Source organism: Protopterus annectens, chromosome 8.part0 (genome assembly GCF_019279795.1).
Source record: "Protopterus annectens isolate FY-2018-M chromosome 8.part0, PAN1.0, whole genome shotgun sequence".
NCBI classification, from domain to species: Eukaryota; Metazoa; Chordata; order Ceratodontiformes; family Protopteridae; genus Protopterus; species Protopterus annectens.
This window is the reverse complement of record NC_056741.1, coordinates 710,657,911-710,679,271: the sequence shown is the minus strand read 5'-3', so window position 1 is coordinate 710,679,271 and position 21,361 is coordinate 710,657,911. Positions and strand designations below refer to the sequence as shown.

Here is a 21,361-nt window from a genome sequence, read left to right as displayed (position 1 = left end):
GTTCACACCAGCGTGGACAATGACAGAGTCGTACTTGTACCTGCTGTTGAGAGACCTGAGTGCTTGCATTATGTGGCAGATTCTAGCGCCCGACAGACAGCTTACTGTGACCTTTTCCTTGTTCAATCTGGTGAGCGGGACGTCAGTGTGTCTGACTATGGAGTCACCAATGACGAGTGTGTCTGGCATTGTGTTTGGCCTTAAGGGCTGTGACTGTTCAGCACACTGACTATGTGGTCTATGTGTTGCATGTGTTGTGTCCTGAGGTGGCAGTTGTTTGGGTGTCTGCTTTGGTGGCCTCTGCTGTTTTGGTAGATTTTTGATCAGAGCCTCCGAATATGTCTTTGTGTATTTATGTGTATGATTTGAAGTTGTGATAGTACTATGTGAGACTGGGTTTGTGGTTTGTGTGGTTACCTTCTCCTCCTGTCTGGTCTTACCAGTCCTATGTTGAGAGAGCTCAGCCTCCAGTTTGGCTATATAGTTGCATCTCTCACATGTATTTGTGTTTTGTGGGAGAAGGAGAGGGTTGTCCGTGTACATGAGACAATTGTAACATTTTTATTCATTTCCAAAAACAAGAAAACATGAATGCAGGTTATTTATGACAATGAAGTATTTACAAATTATTTAAAAAGGTAGGCTAAAACCTCTAAACTGATATCAAACATTAAAACCAAAATAAAGCATTTACAAGGGTGTCTATTGTTGACATATAATTGACTTTCTATACAAAAGTTTTGAAAGTTTTGAATTGAGTCCCATAATGCTTTTAAACTGCTATTATTATTTTTTAAGGTAATTAAAATATCATCAGCAAAAAGTTGAATTTTAAGCTCTAGGCTGTTGTCTAGATGTCCTTCAAGGATGCATCTGCAGTCATAACATATGGGTTGTCCTGCCTCAGGCAGCCCTTAGGTCGGCCGGATTCCAAAGTCTGGGTCTGGCCTCGGCTGATGTCGCACTTTCCCCGACGTCAGAGCGTCTGGGGTATAAAAGCATCAGCCGACGCCATCTTCCTCAGTCTTTCTTGCCGCGCGGTGCCCGAAGCAGAAGCTGTTCGCAAGTGCCGGTCGGTCAGATCCTGTGATTCAGCTACCGAAGACTTCGAAAAAGCTAAGTACCCCGTTGGGGACTCTTTCTTGCCTTAGCCGATGTCAGATAAAGTAAATAATTGTTTAACTTGTGGGAAACAAATACCTCATAAGGATTTCCACTCCTACTGCCTTCCTTGCTTAGGCCCAGACCACGATGTATCGGCCTGTTCAGCCTATGCTTCCTTCAACCGACGAACTCTTAGACTTCGGTCAGAGTTTGCAGAGGAATTTTTTGGGCCTAGTTTTGCATATAAAATGCCGTCGGAGACTCCGACATCGCATTTGGTGAAAAAACGGAAGGACAAGGACCGACACTCGCGGCCCACGGTTTCGGCTGAAACCACGGTAAGGCCTACCGCGAGTGTCTCGGTTTCGGCCGAAACAGAGTCCTCGGAGATTCCTTCATCCGAATCCACTCAACCGACCACCGTGGCCCGGGAGGCTCTGGCTGAGTCAGCTACCGAGCTACCTACCGAAACCAGTGTCCAGGAAATGTCCGACACCATACCTTTGGACAAATCTACTCCAGCACGTGGGGCAGCTAGGCCCCCTGCTTCCATGTCCATTAAGGCCTTTTCTAGGGCTAAAGCTGCTAAACTTTCTAAAGCTTTGCCTCCCAAGACTACCTCCCAGAGGCCTTCCTCTAGTTCTCAGATCCTCAGCCTTGCAGAGGACCTTATTTCTTTAATTAGAGGTTCACAACCTCACCCGGACAGGGCCTCTCACCCACCACCAGACAAAAGGCCCAGGACTGAGCCCTCTGACCCACACTCTTCAGATGAGTCCACGGATGGATCTGAGTTGTCAGACCACCAGCAGGAGGCTTATTCGCCCTTTGAGGATTCTGATGCTGAAGAATCTATCCCTTCGGCCTCCCCTCCTGAAGAGTTTTCCTTTGGTGAGACTCTACACTCCATGAGAGAGCATTTTCAATGGCAAGGTCAGGAATTCTCTGATTCTAGAAAAAGATTAAGGACCTTTTTGCATTTGCCTCAACATAGGCCCTTAGCTATACCTCCTGTTTTGAATGTAATTGATGATGTGCACAATGATGTCAGTACAGCCCCTGATAGTCTCCCTCCGGCCCCTGCCAAACCTGATAGATACTACAGGGTCCCAGATTCTCATTTTCATCTGTATAAAGCCCATTCTGCAGACCTAGAAACTATTTCTCAGGGCCCTAAAGGGGTTGTGGCTGCTAATGCCAAAAATCCTCTACCTTCTGAAAGAGAGTCTAGAGCTTTAGAGAGATGGGGAAAGAAGGTATATACTTCTGCAACTCTTTCCATCAGGGCATTAAATTGTCAATTTCATATGATACAGTACCAAGAGTATTTGTTAGATGAACTAAACAAAAACCTTGCTTCTCCTGAACCCCTTGACCGTAAATCCCTTCAGGATTTGGTACACAACTCACATCAGGTTAGTAATCACTTCTTAAAGTGTGGTTATGATGCACTGGAGGCTTCATGTAGGTCAGCTATGACTGGGGCAGTTATTCGTAGGCATGCCTGGCTGAAGGAACAATCTTTGCCAGACCATGTTAAAGCTAAACTCCTGGATGCCTCTATGGAGAAACAAAATTTATTTGGCTCCTCGGCTCAGGAGGTCTTAAAAAAGTTTGAAGAAAAGGCAAAATCTGTGCAAACAGTTAAGGATTTCCTGCAAGTACAGCCACCGAGATTCAGCAGAAACTGGCCTACTAAGAATTGGTCCTCTCCATACTCGGACAGAGCCCAGAGAGGCAGGAACAGGCGCCGCAGAGGCAGAGGGCAATCTAGGGGCTCCTACAGAGGCCGTCAGTGGCAGCCTGCCAACCAGAGAGGTAGTGCAACAACAACTACTACACCAAGACAGACTCAATGACTTTACTCTGATTCCGCCTACCAGGGCTCAACTGGAAGCACCCTTGGACGGAAAGCTTGCTTTATTCTCAAAAAACTGGCATTATATTACAAGGGACACATGGACACTGCAAATAATAGACAAAGGATACAGGTTCCATTTCCACACTTTGCCAAAAAGAAACGGAATGCCAAACCTACCACCAAATCAGAGGGCAGAGGCTTTAAAGCAGATCAACAACTTGCTTCAAATGAAAGCTATAGAAAAGGTACCACTTTCAGAACAAGGCCAAGGATTTTACTCCAGACTATTCCTTGTACCAAGAAAAGAAAATCAATGGAGACCTATTCTCGACCTGTCCGCACTGAATACTTACCTCATTGTGCCAAAATTCAAGATGCTGACCCTACAGCAACTTCTTCCCATGTTGGGCAAGGAGTCTTGGCTGGTGACTCTAGATCTCAAGGAGGCATACCTGCACGTCCCTATTCGACCAGGTTGCAGAAGACACCTCAGATTTCTTGCAGGATCAGAGCATTATCAATTCTCAGCATTGCCCTTTGGCTTATCTACTGCGCCCAGAGTATTCACGAAATGCCTGGCATCAGTAATTGCACACTGCAGGCTTCAGGGGATTCAAATCTACCCATATCTGGACGACTGCCTTATACAAGCGGACAACAAGGGAAATTTGATAAAGGACTTGGCCTATGCTATCCACCTGTTACAGGCCTTGGGATACAGTCAACATCCAAAAATCAAGACTAGTTCCATCCCAAAGGATAACCTTTTTGGGTGCAGATCTGGACACAACCACCCAAATGGCCTTTCTCACAGAAGAAAAACAAAAACAACTTCCGGATTATTTCATGAATCTGACAAGACAAACTCAGCTTACTGCAAGGAAAATCCTGCAGGCCCTGGGTTACATGGCATCCTGCATAATTCTGATACCACAGGCCAGGCTGCATATGAGAAAATTACAATGGTACCTAAGGAGTGTATGGTCTCAACACAGTCACAGTTTGGAAACTTTGATACCAATCATTCCTTGCCTTCAAAAGGAATTCCTGTGGTGGGCTCAGGCCAGCCAGTCCAACAGAGGGTTGCCTTTCAACAAACCAAAAACAAAACAAACCATCACCACGGATGCTTCAGACCGAGGATGGGGAGCACACATGGAGGGCAAATGTATCCAAGGCCTATGGTCTCAAGGGCAGCTACGCATGCACATAAACCAAAAGGAAATGCTGGCAGTGATACATGCAGTCAAGGCTTTCAAACCCTTCCTCCATCAAGGCCACCTGTTAATAAGGACAGACAACACCACGGTCATGTGGTACATAAACAAGCAGGGAGGCACACACTCCTACCCTCTATGCCGGCTGGCTATGAAACTATGGGAACTATGCCTGAGACTCAATATCCAACTACAGTCCCAGTTCGTGCCAGGAAAAGAAAATACACTGGCAGACAGCTTAAGCAGAACTACCATGGATGCACACGAATGGATGCTGCACCCAGACATCTTCCAACTCATAACAAAGGCATGGGGAAAGCCGGAGATAGATCTGTTCGCCTCCCCCCTCAACCATCAACTGAAGACATTCTGCTCAAGGGCATACCACCCACAAGCTTGGAGGGTGGACTCTCTCTCTTTCAGCTGGAAAGCTCTAAAAGTATATGCCTTCCCACCTCTCCCATTAATGTACAAGGTTCTACTGAAGATCAGGGAGGAACAGCCAAGAGTGATTCTGATAGCTCCAGACTGGCCAAGGCAACACTGGTATCCACTATTGAGGAGCATGGCACAGGCAAAACCATGGCCTCTCCCCCTATGGCCTCTTCTTCTGATGCAGGACAATTTCAAGATCATGCATCCCAACTTGAAAACATTGCAGCTAACTGCCTGGAAAATTCCTTAAATCCCAATCAAAATATTTTATCACAGAGAGTGAAGGACATTATCATGGAAGCTCGCCGGCCTTCCACAAGGAAGACATACTCAGCTAAATGGAAAAGATTTCTCATTTGGAACACAACAAAAGGCTTAGATGTGACAGTGGCGAGCATGACACATATTCTGGAATACTTAGCAGAATTGTTCCACAATGGCCTGTCCTACTCTTCCATTAAGATTCATGCCTCAGCAATTTCAGCAGAATACAATGTGGATCCACCTATCTTCTCGCACCCTCTCCTCAGGCAATTTCTGAGAGGGATCAAAAATATCAATCCTCCAAGAAAACCCCCTTTACCTGCTTGGGATCTCAACTTTGTGCTGGAGAAACTAACACTTCCTCCCTTTGAACCAGCAGCATCGGCGGATCTACAATTTCTGTCTTGGAAAACTGCATTCCTTCTGGCAATAACTTCAGCAAGAAGAGTATCTGAGTTACAAGCATTAATGGCAGTACAGCCATTTCTTATCTTCCATCAGGACAGAGTTTCACTAAGAACCAATCCTACTTTTATGCCAAAGGTGGTATCCAGGGTATCCTTGAACCAAGCTATTCACTTGCCTATGTTCTTCCCAAATCCACAGAATAGAGGGGAAAAACTTCTGCACACCCTGGATATACACAGACAACTACGCTACTACTTGGACAGAACTAAAAGTAGCAGAAAAACTGACCAACTATTTGTAGCATATGCTGCTGGGGTACAAGGAAAAGCAATTTCCAAACAGACAATTTCAAAATGGATAGGAAATTGCATTCGATTTTGTTACTCTTACAAAGCCCAGGGATCAGCAAAATCTGATCACTGGAACAACTAGCTAGGAAAGTTAGGAAAGCAGAAGTATTTTTTTGTTTTTTTTTAGTTTTTTTACACACACAGACAGAAAATACAGTAAATGCTTGGTTTTTCAACTAAATGCTATCAAAGGCTAGTACACTTGAGTGTATTAGCCTGTAGGTTAACTTATAAGCAAAACTTAAGCTAAGAAGTGCAGTCAACAAATTAAGCTCAGAAAAACAGAGAAAACAGGTAATATCACAATAATATATGCAGAAACAGTGGTCGAAATGCACAAAAGGTTACAATGCACAAGATAACAGGCAGACAACAGCAAATATAAATAATGTAAATATAAACATGCATTAGTTATCCATTTGTTTTTTACAATTTGTTTTATAACTGTATAGTAACACCACACCAAACAGTTAAAGTTCTGAATTTTAAAAAGAAATAAGTCACAGATGGTATTAGTCAAGCAGTCTTTGTAAAATGAATGGCAGGGCAGTTAAATAAATAAAAAAATACTGAAATCCAAGTTACAAAAATATGTAAGCTAATTGTAAAATAATGTCTAGTTATGTAGTATAAATGCATATTTATGCAAATTACAAATGCTTGTAATTCTAAGTGTTCTATAACTGCATTTTACTATTAGGTTGCAAGTGTATTAAAAGATGATTAAAGGAAAAACGCTAAAAGGATTACCTATGGTCTACAGAGTGTGAAATGTGAGCTCAGACCTTCCTACACTGGATAAATAGTTACAGGAAATATTGAGCAGGTAAGTTAAAAAGCAAGACTGGCTGCTAGACAAGTGGCTTGAGTTTTTCTAAAGCATTACTGTTATTAAGACATAATTGTTAAATGTTCACATGCAATACTATTTGGTAACTGTAATAAAATGTCACAATTGTGCATACATGTTACTGATAATCTGTTTGCAGGTAAATGTTAAAAGAAAAAAACTCAGTTACATCAAGTATAGCCAGCAGATGGGTTATAGTATACATACAGTTCAAATAAAGTATACAGGGAGTACAAATAACTACTAGTAGTAGTAAACAGCAAAGGCAATATAAAAATATATTCTGTCATTGAAAACAGCCAAAAATGATCAAATCAGACAAAGGTCTACAGTTTAATAATCTAATAAAGCAAATGTATAACCAAAGTGATGGGCTGACATACATTTTATTCTCACAGCGTAAAACAAATAAACAATACTGCAGTACTACAGGGGAGGGGTACTTTCTCAGTTTTACAGTGACTGTATAAGCAGTATTGCAAAAGGGTCTAAAATAAAGCTATAGGAAGAAATAATATCTCATTCCTTCTTGACAATACTCTTTCAGGAGGGAGGGGAAAACAGGTATTAGTGCATTAGAAATACTGGATTAAACCTGACAGGATAAGATATTTTACAAGTTGTTAATAGCTATCATGCTAGTTATTATTGTATTTAGTATTAAACTGTATTTACAATCTGTTAAACTGTAAAGGTATACAAGAGATGGCTTACACTTGCTTTATTAAAGCTATATGAGAGAGAGTAAAGATATGTAAAAATTGAACAAGAATGGTCACTATTTTTAATATGTTTTGGCAAGACAATGGTGGTATGCAAAAGCATAAATGTTTCTAATTGCTGGGTATGTAGGTGTCTTTGGTGGCAATTCCACTAGATACTTCTAAACAGACATAAGAATTTTCCAAGATTTTGCTTGACAGTCTCTTTATGCACACATACAAAATAATTCAGTACAAATGAAATTAATGTCTAGTAATGAGTATGTGTGAAAAAACATGTTTAAAAAATGGGTCCAGGATAGCTACTAGATTGAAATGCATGAATAGCAAACAGTCTGTGTAAATACATACTGTACAGGATACATCGTAATGTAAGTTCAAAAGTAATTTGTCAAGTTGTAATATCACTGATTTTAAGTTGGAGTCTTATTATTGGTTTTTGGACCATCATTTTATCCGTACTAGTATTGGCTATCCCAGTTAGAGGAAAATTATATTAAAATATTGTATTCATACAGCTGATGGATTAATATGTACATAGCATTCTTTAGTGTATAAATCATGTTTTTTTCGATCCTCAAGTATTAAATATACTGAAAAAATATTTATTATCCCAGCCCAGTTCAGTACTTTACCAATGTGTTAATGGGTAGTTCAGAGACATGACCACAATGTCATGGTTAAATGACATTGAAAATGTATATTTTCAGCAGTGCATAAATAACGTTTGCAGTAGCACACAGTTCTTTGTCTCTTATAGATATAAAATGATTACAGTTAATTCAACAGTTGCAAAGAGTTAATGGAACAGATCTAAGTCATAAATGAAATTATGTGATTGCAAAACAAATTAACCAAGTTAAAAAAATAAAACTAAAGCAGACATGGAATATTTTCACAGAATGGTCTGCAAAAGAAAAAGTTGTTAAATACATTCAGTTTTAGTAGTAATACTTGGTATTTTATTAATTATATAAAATTGCATTTTGACTTGTATCAAAAGAAGACTAAAAATGTTGTTTTTTAATGTATTTTCTATATAATGTGATCAAAAATACATATCAGTATTAAGTATTTTGAGTATGTTTTAAAATAAAAAGTGGGAATTGCAAAAATATGCTCAACAAAATATTAAGGTTGAAAATAATTCTGTTACAAATATGCAATATAAATAAGGTATAAAATAAAGTTTGCTTAAATGTAGAAATAGAGTTTAGTAATATGTGATCAGCATCCATACTAAAATGACTGTGGCCTAGAAAATAAGGAATTTGCTTAATGGCATGTTTTCCTACAGATCAGTTAGCATTTCACACACGGTCAGCAAGAAAGCTGACCTCTTACAGACTTGGAAAGAATGTAAAAAAACAGGAACCTGCTTCTGTAAAGAGTGGTCAACAGGAAAACAATCTGTGCATGTTTCTATCATATGACATTGTTAAGTAAGAAAGTTTGAAGTCAGCATTTGCACAAGAACAGATGTTCTCATACAAAGACAGAGAAAAAATGTGACATTATTAAGCAAGAAAGCTTAAAAATAATATCAAGCCAGCATCTGCAACAGGATGAGCAATTCCCCAAAATAGAATACCAAGAGTAAATCTGTATGTGTGTGCGTGACTAGAACTGTATACAAGATCTGTATTAATTCAGTTATGTTAGAGATATCTGTGGAGGAACGCACACTTGTTCCGAGGTAATATTGTATCTCTCACATCATCCATGTTCAAGAAGTAAAGTAGAACAGTACCTAAAGCTGCTACAGTAGAATGTGTGGTTTGTTATAAAACGTTATTTGTTACTGCTCTGAGTTTGGTGCTGCAAAGTATATTCTCTCATCAGTGTATATTCTGCAAGTTTCTGTATGCAACAGACTATGAATGCAACTATAACCAGACTTTGATTTCAGCAAAACCCAGCAAGCAAGACTGGGTGTCTTAAGACGATTTCAGAGCTATCACAGTAAACATCAGAGTAACAGCACTAAGACTTTAGCACCTTATCATTAATTTTTCACCCCTATTCACTAGTATGACACACAGAGGCATCATGCCAATTTAATAGGGCCCTTTTAAACCCACATAATAAAATACAGTAAGCAAATTATCAGATTGAGAAGTATTAATCAGGATGCTTTAAACCTAGGAATGCTTACCCTCCAGCTTATTCACCTAGATACCAGTTACTTCTGTGCTAAAAAATCAAGCTCAAAGGCAAAAATAATCACAGGAAAGATCCAAAAATCAGGGACACATTTTAAATATCAATAATGTACCATTAGGAAACAGCAAGAATGATTACTTGTACTAATATACCTTTTCTGAAGAATTACAAAAAATAACTGTAATGTGTAACATCATTTAGTCACTGCGATGTTCTTAGTTTTGCCAGAAAATTACAACATTTCTGAGGGATGCTGCAACACTTTAAGGAAAAATTAGGGGTAGCTGACTGGTATGAAGATTAGTACTGAAATAAAAGGAGTCGGTGAGCAGTACAGGGAGGCAATTAAATGATATACTTACTGATGCCTCTATGATGCACTTCCGTAGAAAATATTCTAGAAAGATTTTCCCCTTCTATAGTTTTTAAATATTCATCACAGTTATAAATTAACTTTGACAAGTCAAAAATGTTTCAAACTTCAGTTCCACAAGTGCAAGGCATTCTGCACTGAACTTCCCTTACTTCAGCATTGCCTTTGTAAGGTCCGGCACACTCTATGGTTAAAATCCATTAATATGTTCTTCAGCAGGTACTCTCTGAAAGGTTCATTAATCTTACCTCAGATACTTCCTGTGGTTGGCATTCTGTGATACTCTGTAGTGCTTTAATGATCTTCTGATAATGGGATGGATTTTCTCCAAAGCAGATTTCCAACTGCCTTAAGAATTTCCTGCTCTTATCAAATGCCTGCTGCTCCTCGAACTGAAAAGAAGCATACAAACACAGTAAAGCAGCTCATTGAAAAGGATGTCTTCCTTGCTGCACAGCACAAAAGCTTGCAATTCAGATCTGCTAAGTTAAACAAATACAAATATATTTTACTCTCTTTGCCCCTACAGCCTGACAACCACCAGAGCTTCTCTCAGGGCATCTGTCCAGTCACTCCACTCACTGAGACAGAGAGAAAGAGAGAGAGACACACACACACACACACACACACACACACACACACACACACACACACACACACACACACACACACACACACAGACACACACACACACACAGACACACACACACAGACACACACACACACACACACACAGACACACACACAGACACACACAGACACACACAGACACACACAGACACACACAGACACACACAGACACACACAGACACACACAGACACACACAGACACAAAACCAAGAGGGGTCATCATCCAGGAAGTGATAAGAGGAGATTTGAGTTTATTTATTTACTTATTTATGCTTTCGACCCACTTCTAGGACACACATACCCAAACTTGGATGCCCATGAAGGACAACTTCTCACTTTTGCAAAGACAGTAGCCTTCAAGCAGTCCTGTCCATATCCCCCAGCAAAAATGGTGGTCTCTTCAGTTTCCATCAGGGAGATTGCACCACTGTGTGCCTTGGAGGACATGCAACCCCCCCCCCAGAGGTGAGTGGGCTATGCCCCTGCACTTCTCTCCGTCCCTACCTGGTTTCTTAAGTGCTGAGGCTGCTGGACAACCCCCCCCCCAATCCCCTGGTTTGCAGTCAGGGCTCCATTTCTCTGTTCCATGCAGTCAGACACAAATACAAATAATATGTAAAAGTAAACTTTCATTCCAACTTAAGCTATATTTTTAACACAATACACTTTGATTTTTTTTTACAGAAAAGTATTTAAGTATATTTACCATAACATTAGACCTTCAAGAAGAGGTCACTTTACTATAACATATGGGTCCCATTTCCCTTAACATCAGCTTGGATAGTTTATTTTCCCCAGCATTACATTTGAACTTATGAAAAACCATGCTGGTCTCACATCACCACTCCATGGAATCCTGAATGGTGTGCAAGGTTCTGATATGTAGACAGCACTTACAGAAATTTCCCTTAGTTTTTCAAGTCTATTTTGGTCTTAACAGGAACTTAAAAATGTAATAATCTTCTTTTCCTTTTGGCTTTTCCTGTTAGGGGTTGCCACAGCAGAACACGGTCCGCAGAACGATTGGCGATGGAGTTTTATGGCGCTGAGTTGCCAGCCTGGCACCCAATCATTCACAGAAGGCACACATACGCACACACTCGCACCTATGGTCAATTTAGAGTGTCCAATCCACCTTCAGCATGTCTTTGGTATGTGGGAGGAAACTGCAGCACCAGGAGGAAACCCATATAACCACAGGGAGGACATACAGACTCTACACAGAAGGCACCTTTAGCAGACAATTGAACTGGAGAACCTCTTGCTGTGAGATGGCAATGCTAACCGTTGCACCATTGCAACCACCCTTACAAATGCAATAATCTATTGTTCTTAATCTGGGAAATACAAAGGTGTAAAAACTTAAAAATGGAATGTTACTATACACCCCTCCTAGGGAGACAGAGAGCAGCTTTAAAACTACAGTGATCTCCCCTTGAAGACCTTACACAGCTATCCTATCTTCATTGGGGGAAGGCCCAAACAAGCAATAATACACGAAAGGGTAGACATTACTGGGAAATAATGGACCACCCAGAGATGTTCAGAGGCCCAATGCTCCAGTAAGGTCCGTTATTTTCCCTATAGTGCCTCTCTGAAGGGCATTATTGTGCTTAGACAATGGGCTGTTAAACTGTTTCATATATTTTTTTAATTAGCATATACATTTTTACATTTTGATGTAATATAATTCCTCCACTTGTTGGTTCAAAGTTGCTGTAGCATATGTAACTGTTGCTGAAGTATTTTACATCCAAAAAAATAAGTTATGTACTCACCATAATGTTTCATCTGTGTTGTCCATTTTTTCATTCTTCCTCAACAGTTGGATTTGAATCCAATCCTCAGACCTGACTCCGTCGTTATAATAGCTTGTGGTGATCATAAAGCTCTCGAGCTTCTCCCTTACCCACAATACACTAACCCCTAACATACCTCAGATCTTAACAGCAAAACAGACACCAACTGTACCACGGCTAGGAGATTTATTGTAGAAAAACATACAGGTAAGTGCTTTCAGGGATGTACCACTTCATCAGACTGGATTCAATATATTTCTACCCCAGCTGTTTTATCTGTTGACAGAGGATTTGTGCGTTTCTGTGTTATACCTCAGATCTTGTTTGCTAGATTAGAATAATTAAGAAATATTACTATCAATTTCTGGTTACAGAAAGACATTATCAGGAGCTCATTGGAAGGACCAGAGCAGTCCTTAAAAATTCTCGTTCTTCCAGAAATCATTGTTGAATGGTTGGAGGTTGGTGGGAGGGGAGTTGAGAAAGAATGAAACTGGACAATACAGATGGAACATTACGATGAGTACATAACTTCTTTATCTGATGATGTCAATTTTCATATATCACTCAAAAGTTGGGACAGAGTCCCCAGCTACTTGAAATCTTAGGTGGACTCTAAGGAATTATATTCCAGAGCACAGTTGAGCTAAAGGCTATTCTTCCCCTTGAGATCAGATCTAGTTTGTAATGAGTAATAAAGACATGAAGATTAGCCCAAGTTGCAGCTGCACATATGACATCCAAGAAATGTCTGGATAAAAGCACTGATGAAGTTGTCATGGATCTAGTTGAGTGGGCTCTTAAAGGCTTTGGTAACTAAAAGCCCAATTTTCTGTAGACAAAAGGTATATATTTGGCAAGTCATCTTGCCAAGGTTACTTTTGTAACCGATTTACCTAATTTGGCATCTGCAAAGGAGACAGATAGTTGATCAGATTTTCTGAATTCTTTTGTCCTATGTAAGTAGAAACATAACTGTCTATGGACATCTAACAAGTGCAACACACATTCTCCTCGGTTTTCAAATTTTGGAAAGAGGAAGTACAGTTGTGTACACTTACCATAAATGTAGATGTTCAAGTGTATTCACTGTTGCAGTCATTACATTTGGGTAATCTGCTTGCAGGTTGCCCTCAGTCGGCCTGATTAACAAAGTCTTGAGTCCTGTGTCAGTTGCTGTCCCTTCTTCCATGAAGTCAGGGGTATAAAACATGCAGCTGATGCCAATACATCAGTTTTTCTTGCCCCAGATGTCAGGTGCCTCCCTAATGGGAAGCAATTAAACATAAAAACACAAAGGTACACCTCCAACAAAAAAGCAAATACACCAGAAAGGCTTTTAAGCATAGTAAAGGAAAGTAGAGGTATAGCCAAAAGAAGTTAGGGTGCAGGAGGGAGGGTAACCAGGACTGCAACAGTGAGTACACTCGAACATCAACATTTATGGTAAGTGTACACAACTGTACTATGTTCTTTGTGTTTCACTGTTGCAGTCATCACATTTAGGGTGATTCCCAAAGCTGAAGAAAAGGGTGGAGGCAGACAAGAAGACTGGGGGCTGGCTAGGATGCCCTGCAAGACTGCGGTGGCAAAGCCTGCCCTGGATTTGGAGAAGATAGGCAGGTGGTAATGCTTGATGAAGGTATGAACAGATGTCCATATTGCAGCCTCCAGGATGTCCCTGGTGGGGACCCTCTCTGAGAAAAGCTGCATAGGTGGAGGCTGCCCCGGTGGAATGCGTCCTGACCCCCTTTGCTGTTTGCAGCAGAAATTAATGCAGTGTGCTATCCATTTGGAGATTGTTTGCTTGGATATGGCCTTGCACTCTACCCCTGCTGCGAAGCTGACTAGCAATTGATCAGTTTTTCTAAAAGATTTAGTCCTTGTCCAGATAAAATTTTAGTTGTCTGTGCACATCTAATATCTTTCCCCCTTGTTTTGTGGGTTAGAGAAAAAGGTGGGCAAATGAATGGATTGGTTGAGAGCCACACTGGACAATACTTTAGGCATGAAGGATGGGTTAGTCCTGAGGGAGACCCAAAGCTATGGTTTGGAGGAGGAGTTTAGAGAGTATTACGGCTAGCTATAAGGCCCTGCAAGACTGCAGTGGCAAAGCCAGCTCTGGATTTAGAGAAAATTGGCAAATGATAATGCTTGGTGAAAGTATGTACAGAACTCCAGGTAGTAGCTTCTAGGATGTCCCTGGTAGGAACACCTCTGAGAAAGGCTGTAGAACTAGATGCAGCCCTGGTGGAGTGAGGTCTGATCCCCTGGGGATAGGTTTTTCATGGTGCTTATAGCAGAAATGAATGCAATGGGCTTATCCATTTAGAAATGGTTTGCTTTGAAATAGCCTTCCCCTCTGCCCCTGCAGCAAATGCTGCCAGCAGTTGTTCAGATTTTCTTTGAGGTTTAGTCCTGTCCAACTAGAATCTAAGTTGTCTGTGCACATCCAAGGAATGCAGTATCAGTTCCCATTTGTTCTGTGGATTGTTAATAAGGTTGGCAAATGAATGGACTGATTAAGAGCCACACTGGATACCAACCTTGGGCGTGAAGGATGGATTGGTTCTGAGTGACACCCTGTCTGCATGAAAGATGATGAAAGGCTCCACTGCCATAAGAGCCTGTAATTCAGATACCATTCTAGCTGAAGTGATTGCTGAAAGGAAAGCTGTTTTCCAAGAAAAAAATTTTAAGTCTGCAGTAGCAATTGGCTCGAAAGGAGCTAGAGTGTGTTTCTCTAATACAAAGTTAAGGTCCCAGGCAGGGGTTGGAGCTTTCCTGAGTGGACTCAAAGTTTTGGCACCTGTGAGGAATTGCTTGAGCAGTGGATGAGAGAAGAGGGGAGGTTCTGTGTTATAATGAGCTGAAACAGTTGAGGCGTGGATTTTAATGGAGGAAAAAGACAGGCCCTTGTTAAGCATTTCAGTTAAGTATTGTAAAATCTGAGGTAAATTGGGTGCTGCTGTGCTCATCCCTTGAGATTGGTTCCAGGCACAGAATCTTTTCCATTTTTCGGCATAAGATTTTCTATTACTAGGCCTCCTTGCCTCTAGGATGACATCCATCACAGGTTTGCTGAGGGATGGTAAGGGAGAGTTTAAGTAACTAGCCAGGCTGCAAGGCTCAGTGTTGGAAGCTGACGGTGTAGAATCTGGTTCTCCTGCTGAGACAGCAAGGAAGGAGTCTGAGGCAGGTGCCATGGGGATAACCGTGACACACTGCGCATGAGGGGGAACGAGTGTTGGCGTGGCCAGTCTGGAGCAATCAAAATCATCCTTGGTTTTTCCTGTTTGACTTTTAGTAGTACTTTGGAGAGGAGAGGCAGCATGGGGGGGGGGGGGGGGCATAGACTGATGGGTTTTTCCAGCTGAAGGACAGAGCATCCACTTTCCAGGCTTGTTTGTGGGGAGTCCTTGTGCAATATTTGTCCAATTGGTAGTTCTGGGGGGTTGCAAACAGGTCGATATCTGGGCTCTTCCATTCGCTTGTCAACATGTTGAAAATCATTGGTTAAAGTTACCACTCGTATGGGTCCAAGAGGTTTATGCTTAGTCCGTCTGCCAGTGCATTTAATTTTCCTGGCAGGAATTGAGCTTGTAGGTGCACTTGGTAGCTCAAGGCTGTGTTCCACAATGCCATGGCTAGTCTGCAGAGGGGGGTAGGAATGTGTACCCCCCTGCTTGTTTATGTACCACATAACCATGGTGTTGTCCGTCTTTACCATTAGTTGTCCTGAAAGAATGTAGTCCTTGAAGGCTGTCAGAGCATTCTGTACAGCTAACATTTCTTTTTGATTGATATGCAGGTGCATTTGACTTGGGTCCCATTTGCCCTGAATGCACTTCCCTGCCAGGTGAGCCACCCATGCATAGTCTGATGCATCTGTTATTAGGGTTTGGGCAGCAGGGGGTGGTGTGAAAAGTAGTCCCTTGTTTTGGTGGCAGGCCTCTGCCCACCAAAAGAACTCTAGGCATAGGCAAGGTATGATAGGAATCATTGTTTCTAGGCTGTGAGAATGTTGACTCCATAGCTACGAAAACAAAATCACCACTAAATTCAAGGACAACCACAAAGCATTCTATAGCTATGTCAAGAATCTAGATGGCAACACCCAGATCTGCTCTGAGTTACAGCACAAAGGCACGAAAATTACAGAACCAACTGATATTGCCAACATCCTGGCAGATTGGTTCAGTGTTAACTTTACCCCCCTCTCACCCCCTAAAGGGCCCATATCTATACAGGAAGAATGCAGATTCCCTGTAATCACAACTACGCAGGTAAAAGATGCACTCTCTAAAGCCAAAAACACAGCATCCATGGGACCGGACAACATCCCAGGCTGCGTTTTACACAAACTTCAGAACGAACTGGCTCCCCACTTAAGCACCATGTTCAATAATAGCCTCACGTCAGGCTTTGTGCCCACTGAATGGCACACAGCAACAGTTATCCTACTCCACAAAGGGGGAGCCACCACTGATCCCGGGAGCTATCGACCTATTAGCCTGATGAGCCTGGTCTGCAAGGCCATGGAACGTATCATCATGGAACTCATAAACAAAGACATTGGTAACCGCCAAACTCTGGATCCCACCCAGTTCAGGTTTGTGAAAGGCAGATCATGCCTCCTGAACCTGATCGCCTTCTTTGAGGCAGTCACCAAAGCCGTGGATGAGGGTAAGGTGGTTCACACAGCCTATCTGGACCTCGCCAAGGCTTTCGACACCATCCCCCATTCTGGAATTATAGCTAAACTCACTAAACTAGGCATAAATCCCTACGTCACAAGATGGGTTGCCAACTGGCTCACTGACAGAACCCACACTATAAAAGTTGCAGACTCCAAATCTGACCTCAAGGCAGTGACAAGTGGAGTGCCACAGGGTTCCGTCCTGGGACCTCTCCTGTTTGGTATTTACTTCTCTGAAGTACAGGCTAACACAGAAGGCCTCTGGCTGACGAAGTTCGCAGATGACTGCAAACTAGGAGCCATAGTCAAGTCTCCAAATGATGTGGACATCCTACAGAAGGGCCTCACTGAGACAGATGCCTGGTGTTAGAGCCATGGCCTCAAGCTCAATGCCAAAAAGTGCAGAGTCATCCCCTTTGGTAAAAACTCTTTACCCATGAACTACCACATAGGCAGCAATCTACTTAACACTGAATGCGTGATAAGAGACCTTGGGACCCAGGTGGACAGTAGTCTTTCCTTTGATAGTCACATCACCACAGTAGTCAAGAAGTCCTTCTACGGGCACACCTCATCATAAAAGGGTTCTCATCCAGGAAAAAAGAGGTAATTGTTCCCCTCTACTAATCACTCATTAGACCCGTTATAGAGTACAATGCCCCTTTGGGAATGTACCTCACAAGACATCTGCAGCAGCTGGAAAGGCCACAGAAGTATCTCACAAAGGGGATTACTGGCCTCAAACAAATGCCCTACACTGACCGCCTCAAAAAACTACAGCTTTACTCCATAGCATATCGCCCACTCCGAGGTGATCTCTGCCTAACATATAAAGCTATGTCAAATCCAGAGCTGTTGGACATGCTACACCTAAAGAAATCCCAATCTGTCCAAGCTACACGTTCTAGGGATCTAAACCTTGTCACCACAATAAACGGGACATGCTGGAGGGATATATTCCTGTCCCAGAGAATTCCTATACTCTGGAACAAGCTACCCATCTATGTCAAGCAAAGTTCTTCAATTAGCACTCTTCAAGAAAAATCTTGATGAGTGGATGGGAAATACACCCCGGGGATCACTTCTGTCTCTCTGCTGGACAATGGCACAGGAAAATAACTTTCTTGGGTGGCGTAAGCTATGGTACCTTGCTGGCTAGGCTTAAGTAGGCCCTTGGGCCGATAGCCTAGTACCTACCTACGAACCTATAGGCTTTTTAGATACCACTGTAGTTTCCTCATATGCAGTCTTGCATATGGAATTAGAAGAATGCAGGAGGCCATGAACCCCAAGGCTTGCAGTATTTGTCTTGCAGATAGCAGGGTTTTTGTGGCCACTTGTTTGAAGTAGGTTGTCAAATGAATTTGCTTTCCTGGCGTGAGGTAAGCCATCTGAGAAGTTGTATTCAAGCTTGCTCCCAGGAATGTAATTTGTTGACAGGGTACCAATTGTGATTTCTTTTCATTTATGGTGTACCCTAGACAAGTTAGAACCCTTTTACCTGATGATTCAAAAGTATGTCCTGGCTTTCTGCCTGAATTAGACAATCATCCAGGTATATCTGAATACTTCTTTGCCTGCAAAATGCAATAACTGGAGTTAGGCACTTTGTGAATATCCTGGGCACAGTAGATAAGCCAAGGGGCAGTGCAGATAACTGATAGTGCGTGTAGCCTGCTTTGAAGTATAGGTATCTTCTGCAAGATTTCCTGATTGGGATGTGCAGGTATGCTTTTTTTAAATCTAGTGTTGCCAACCAGGCGTCTTTGCCTAGCATAGGAAGTAATTGGTGAAGAGTCAGCATCTTGAATTTTGGAATCTCCAGAAAGGTATTTAGAGTAGACAAGTCCAGGATAGGATGCCATGATTTGTCTTTTCTGGGTACCAGGAACAGTTTCAAGTAGAAACCTTGTTCCTTTTCCTCTTCTGGTACCAGTTGAAAAGTCCCCATGCTTAAGAGAAAGTACTTGTTTTTGGGCCTCTGCCCACTGATTTGGGGGTAGGTCCGGCCACCCACTTGGCATTGGCAACGTGTGGAAGTGAAATCTGTATCCCTGGGACACTATGTTTAAAACCCATTTGTCCTGGGTAGTGAGTTCCCAGTTCCATGCATGAAGAGTAATCTTTCCCCCCAAAGGGGCAGTCAGAAGATAAGTGCTTGGAAATTTTAAAAGGAAGTCAGTGAGACAGTTCACCATAGGGGGGGGATCTTGTTATTCCCAGACTTGGAAGTGGAGGCCCCCCACTGCTTAGTTCTGAGAGTCCCCTGGGACTGAAACCTGGGGTTTTTGCTGTGTCTGGGTTTGGCTTGAAAAGACCTGGAAGGGGCTGGAAAGGACCAATTCTTAGAGGGCCAGTGCCTACTAAATCTAGGAGGCTGAACTTGTATAAAAAATCTTTAACAGTTTGCATAGATTTAGCTTTATCTTCCATCTTTTTAAGAACTTCTTCAGCCTTGTTGCCAAACTGGCAGTCCTGATTTAAAGGAGCATCCAACAATTTAGCTTTAACATGATCAGGCAAAGATTGCTCCTTAAGCCAAGCATGCCTTCTAAGCACAGACCCAGTAACAACAGCTCTGCAAGAGGCCTCTAAAGAATCAAAACAACATTACAAAGTATGTTTTCCAACTTGTTCAACAGGATGCATTAAATCCTGTAAGTCTTTATTTCCCACACAGTCAGGAATCAACATCGTTTTCTGTTTAAGCAGTCCAATAACACGTTGCTGATATTTTAACATATGAAACTGGCAGTTTAAAGCCCTAATGGCCATGTTTGCAGAAGTGTAAACCTTCTTACCCCATCTATCCAGCACCCTGGAGTCTCTTATCAGAAGGGGTAGGACTTTTAGCAGTAGAAGCCTTAATGCCCTTGGGCCCCTGTGAAATAGTCTCTGGATCTGCAATAGGATTTTTGAAAAGGAACTTGTGGGACTCAGGGACGCTGTAGTATCTGTCAGGTTTACTGGGAGCATGAGGCAGGTAATCAGGGGCCAAATAGGATTCCGAGAAGGCATCAACAATGTCTAGTACAGGAGGAATAGCCAAAGGCCTATGCTGAGGTAGGAGAAGGAAATCCCTAAGCCTCTTTTTTGAATCAGAAAATTCCTGACTTTCCCGGTGAAAATGCTTACTTAGAGTATGTAAGGTTTCCCCAAAAGAAAAATCCTCAAGAGGGGAAGCAGAGGGAATAAAGTCCTCTGCATCAGAATCCTCATAAGTAGGTAAAGACAAATCCAGGTCATCAGAAGAGTCAGAAAAAAACAGAATCCTGATCAGAAGATTCATAATCAAGCTGAGCCCTAGGCCTCTTAGAAGGGGGGGGGGGGGGTTGGCTACCCGTGATTAGAGTTATTAGGTCTTCAGCCATTTTTATCATTTGTTTTTTAGGCATAGAGGCCTGAGCATGTGGCCTGGGCGCCATTTTTTTAGACATGGATCGAGATTTAGGCCTTAGTAATGAAATAGGCATTGATTTAATATGCAAGTCCGTAGGCCTGAATACTCCCTCAGAAGCCGGTGCCTGCACAGCGGCTCCGGACCCATCCAAGGTAGAGACATCCACGGGTTCCATAGGTGAAGCATCTCGCAGCATACCGGACTCCGAATGGGTCTCAGTAGAGGCCTGCGAATCAGAAGTAGTGGGTATCAGGGGCTGTGAAAGTGCCTCACTGAGTACTGGCGACTGGCTTAGGAGAAGCATCGTCTGTTTTGGACCTCGGCAGCCTGTCTCTGTCTTTATCTTTGCATTTTTCAGAATCCCGATAGTCAGATGGCTAACCGACATTTCTGGATAATTAAACCAAGAACCAAAATATGTAGAGGGAAAAATATACCAACGACAGACAGTGCTGTTGATTAAATAAAGCGCAAAACCGACAGCAAGGTATGTCGTGGTCAGAGCCTAGGCAAGGAATACAGTACGAATGAAAATCTTTATGAGGTATTTGCTTTCCACAAGTAATGCAATTATTAACTTTTACTGACATCGGTAAGGAGCAAGAAAAAGTTTCCCCAACAGGGTACTTAGCTTTTAGTTGAAGACTTCGGTTCTGAAACTCTAAAACGAAAATTTCAGGAGTCGGCCGACTGGCACTTGCGAACTGCTTCTGCTTCGGGCAAAACACGGCAAGAAAGACTAATGTAATGGCATCGGCTGCATGTTTTATACCCCTGACGACATGGAAAAAGGGACAGCAACTGACGCAGGACCCAAAACTTTGTTAATCAGGTCAACTGAGGGTAACCTGCAAGCACATTACCTAAATGTAATGACTGCAACAGTGAAACACGAAGAACATCAGGCAGATTAATAGACTAGCTGATGTTGAATTCTGACACCACCTTAGGGAGGAAAGAAGGGTTGGTTCATAAATCAAGTAGGGAGGTTTGGAGGACAATGCTTGAAGTTCAGAAATTCTTCCAGCAGAGGTAATGGCCACTAGAAAGGTAGTTTTCCAGGTCAGAAAATTAAGATCACATTTT

General features: G+C 42.1%; 1 protein-coding gene across 2 annotated transcripts in view; it reads right to left on the bottom strand.

The window, feature by feature from the left end:
• GON4L (gon-4 like) overlaps positions 1 to 21,361 on the bottom strand; it is a 3,426,849-nt gene that overhangs the window by 590,567 nt on the left and 2,814,921 nt on the right. For both annotated transcript variants that reach the window (XM_044080158.1, XM_044080159.1), the window contains one exon: positions 9,996 to 10,139. In XM_044080158.1, the coding sequence (XP_043936093.1) occupies positions 9,996 to 10,139 (144 nt within the window). The remainder of the gene's footprint in view (positions 1 to 9,995; positions 10,140 to 21,361) is intronic.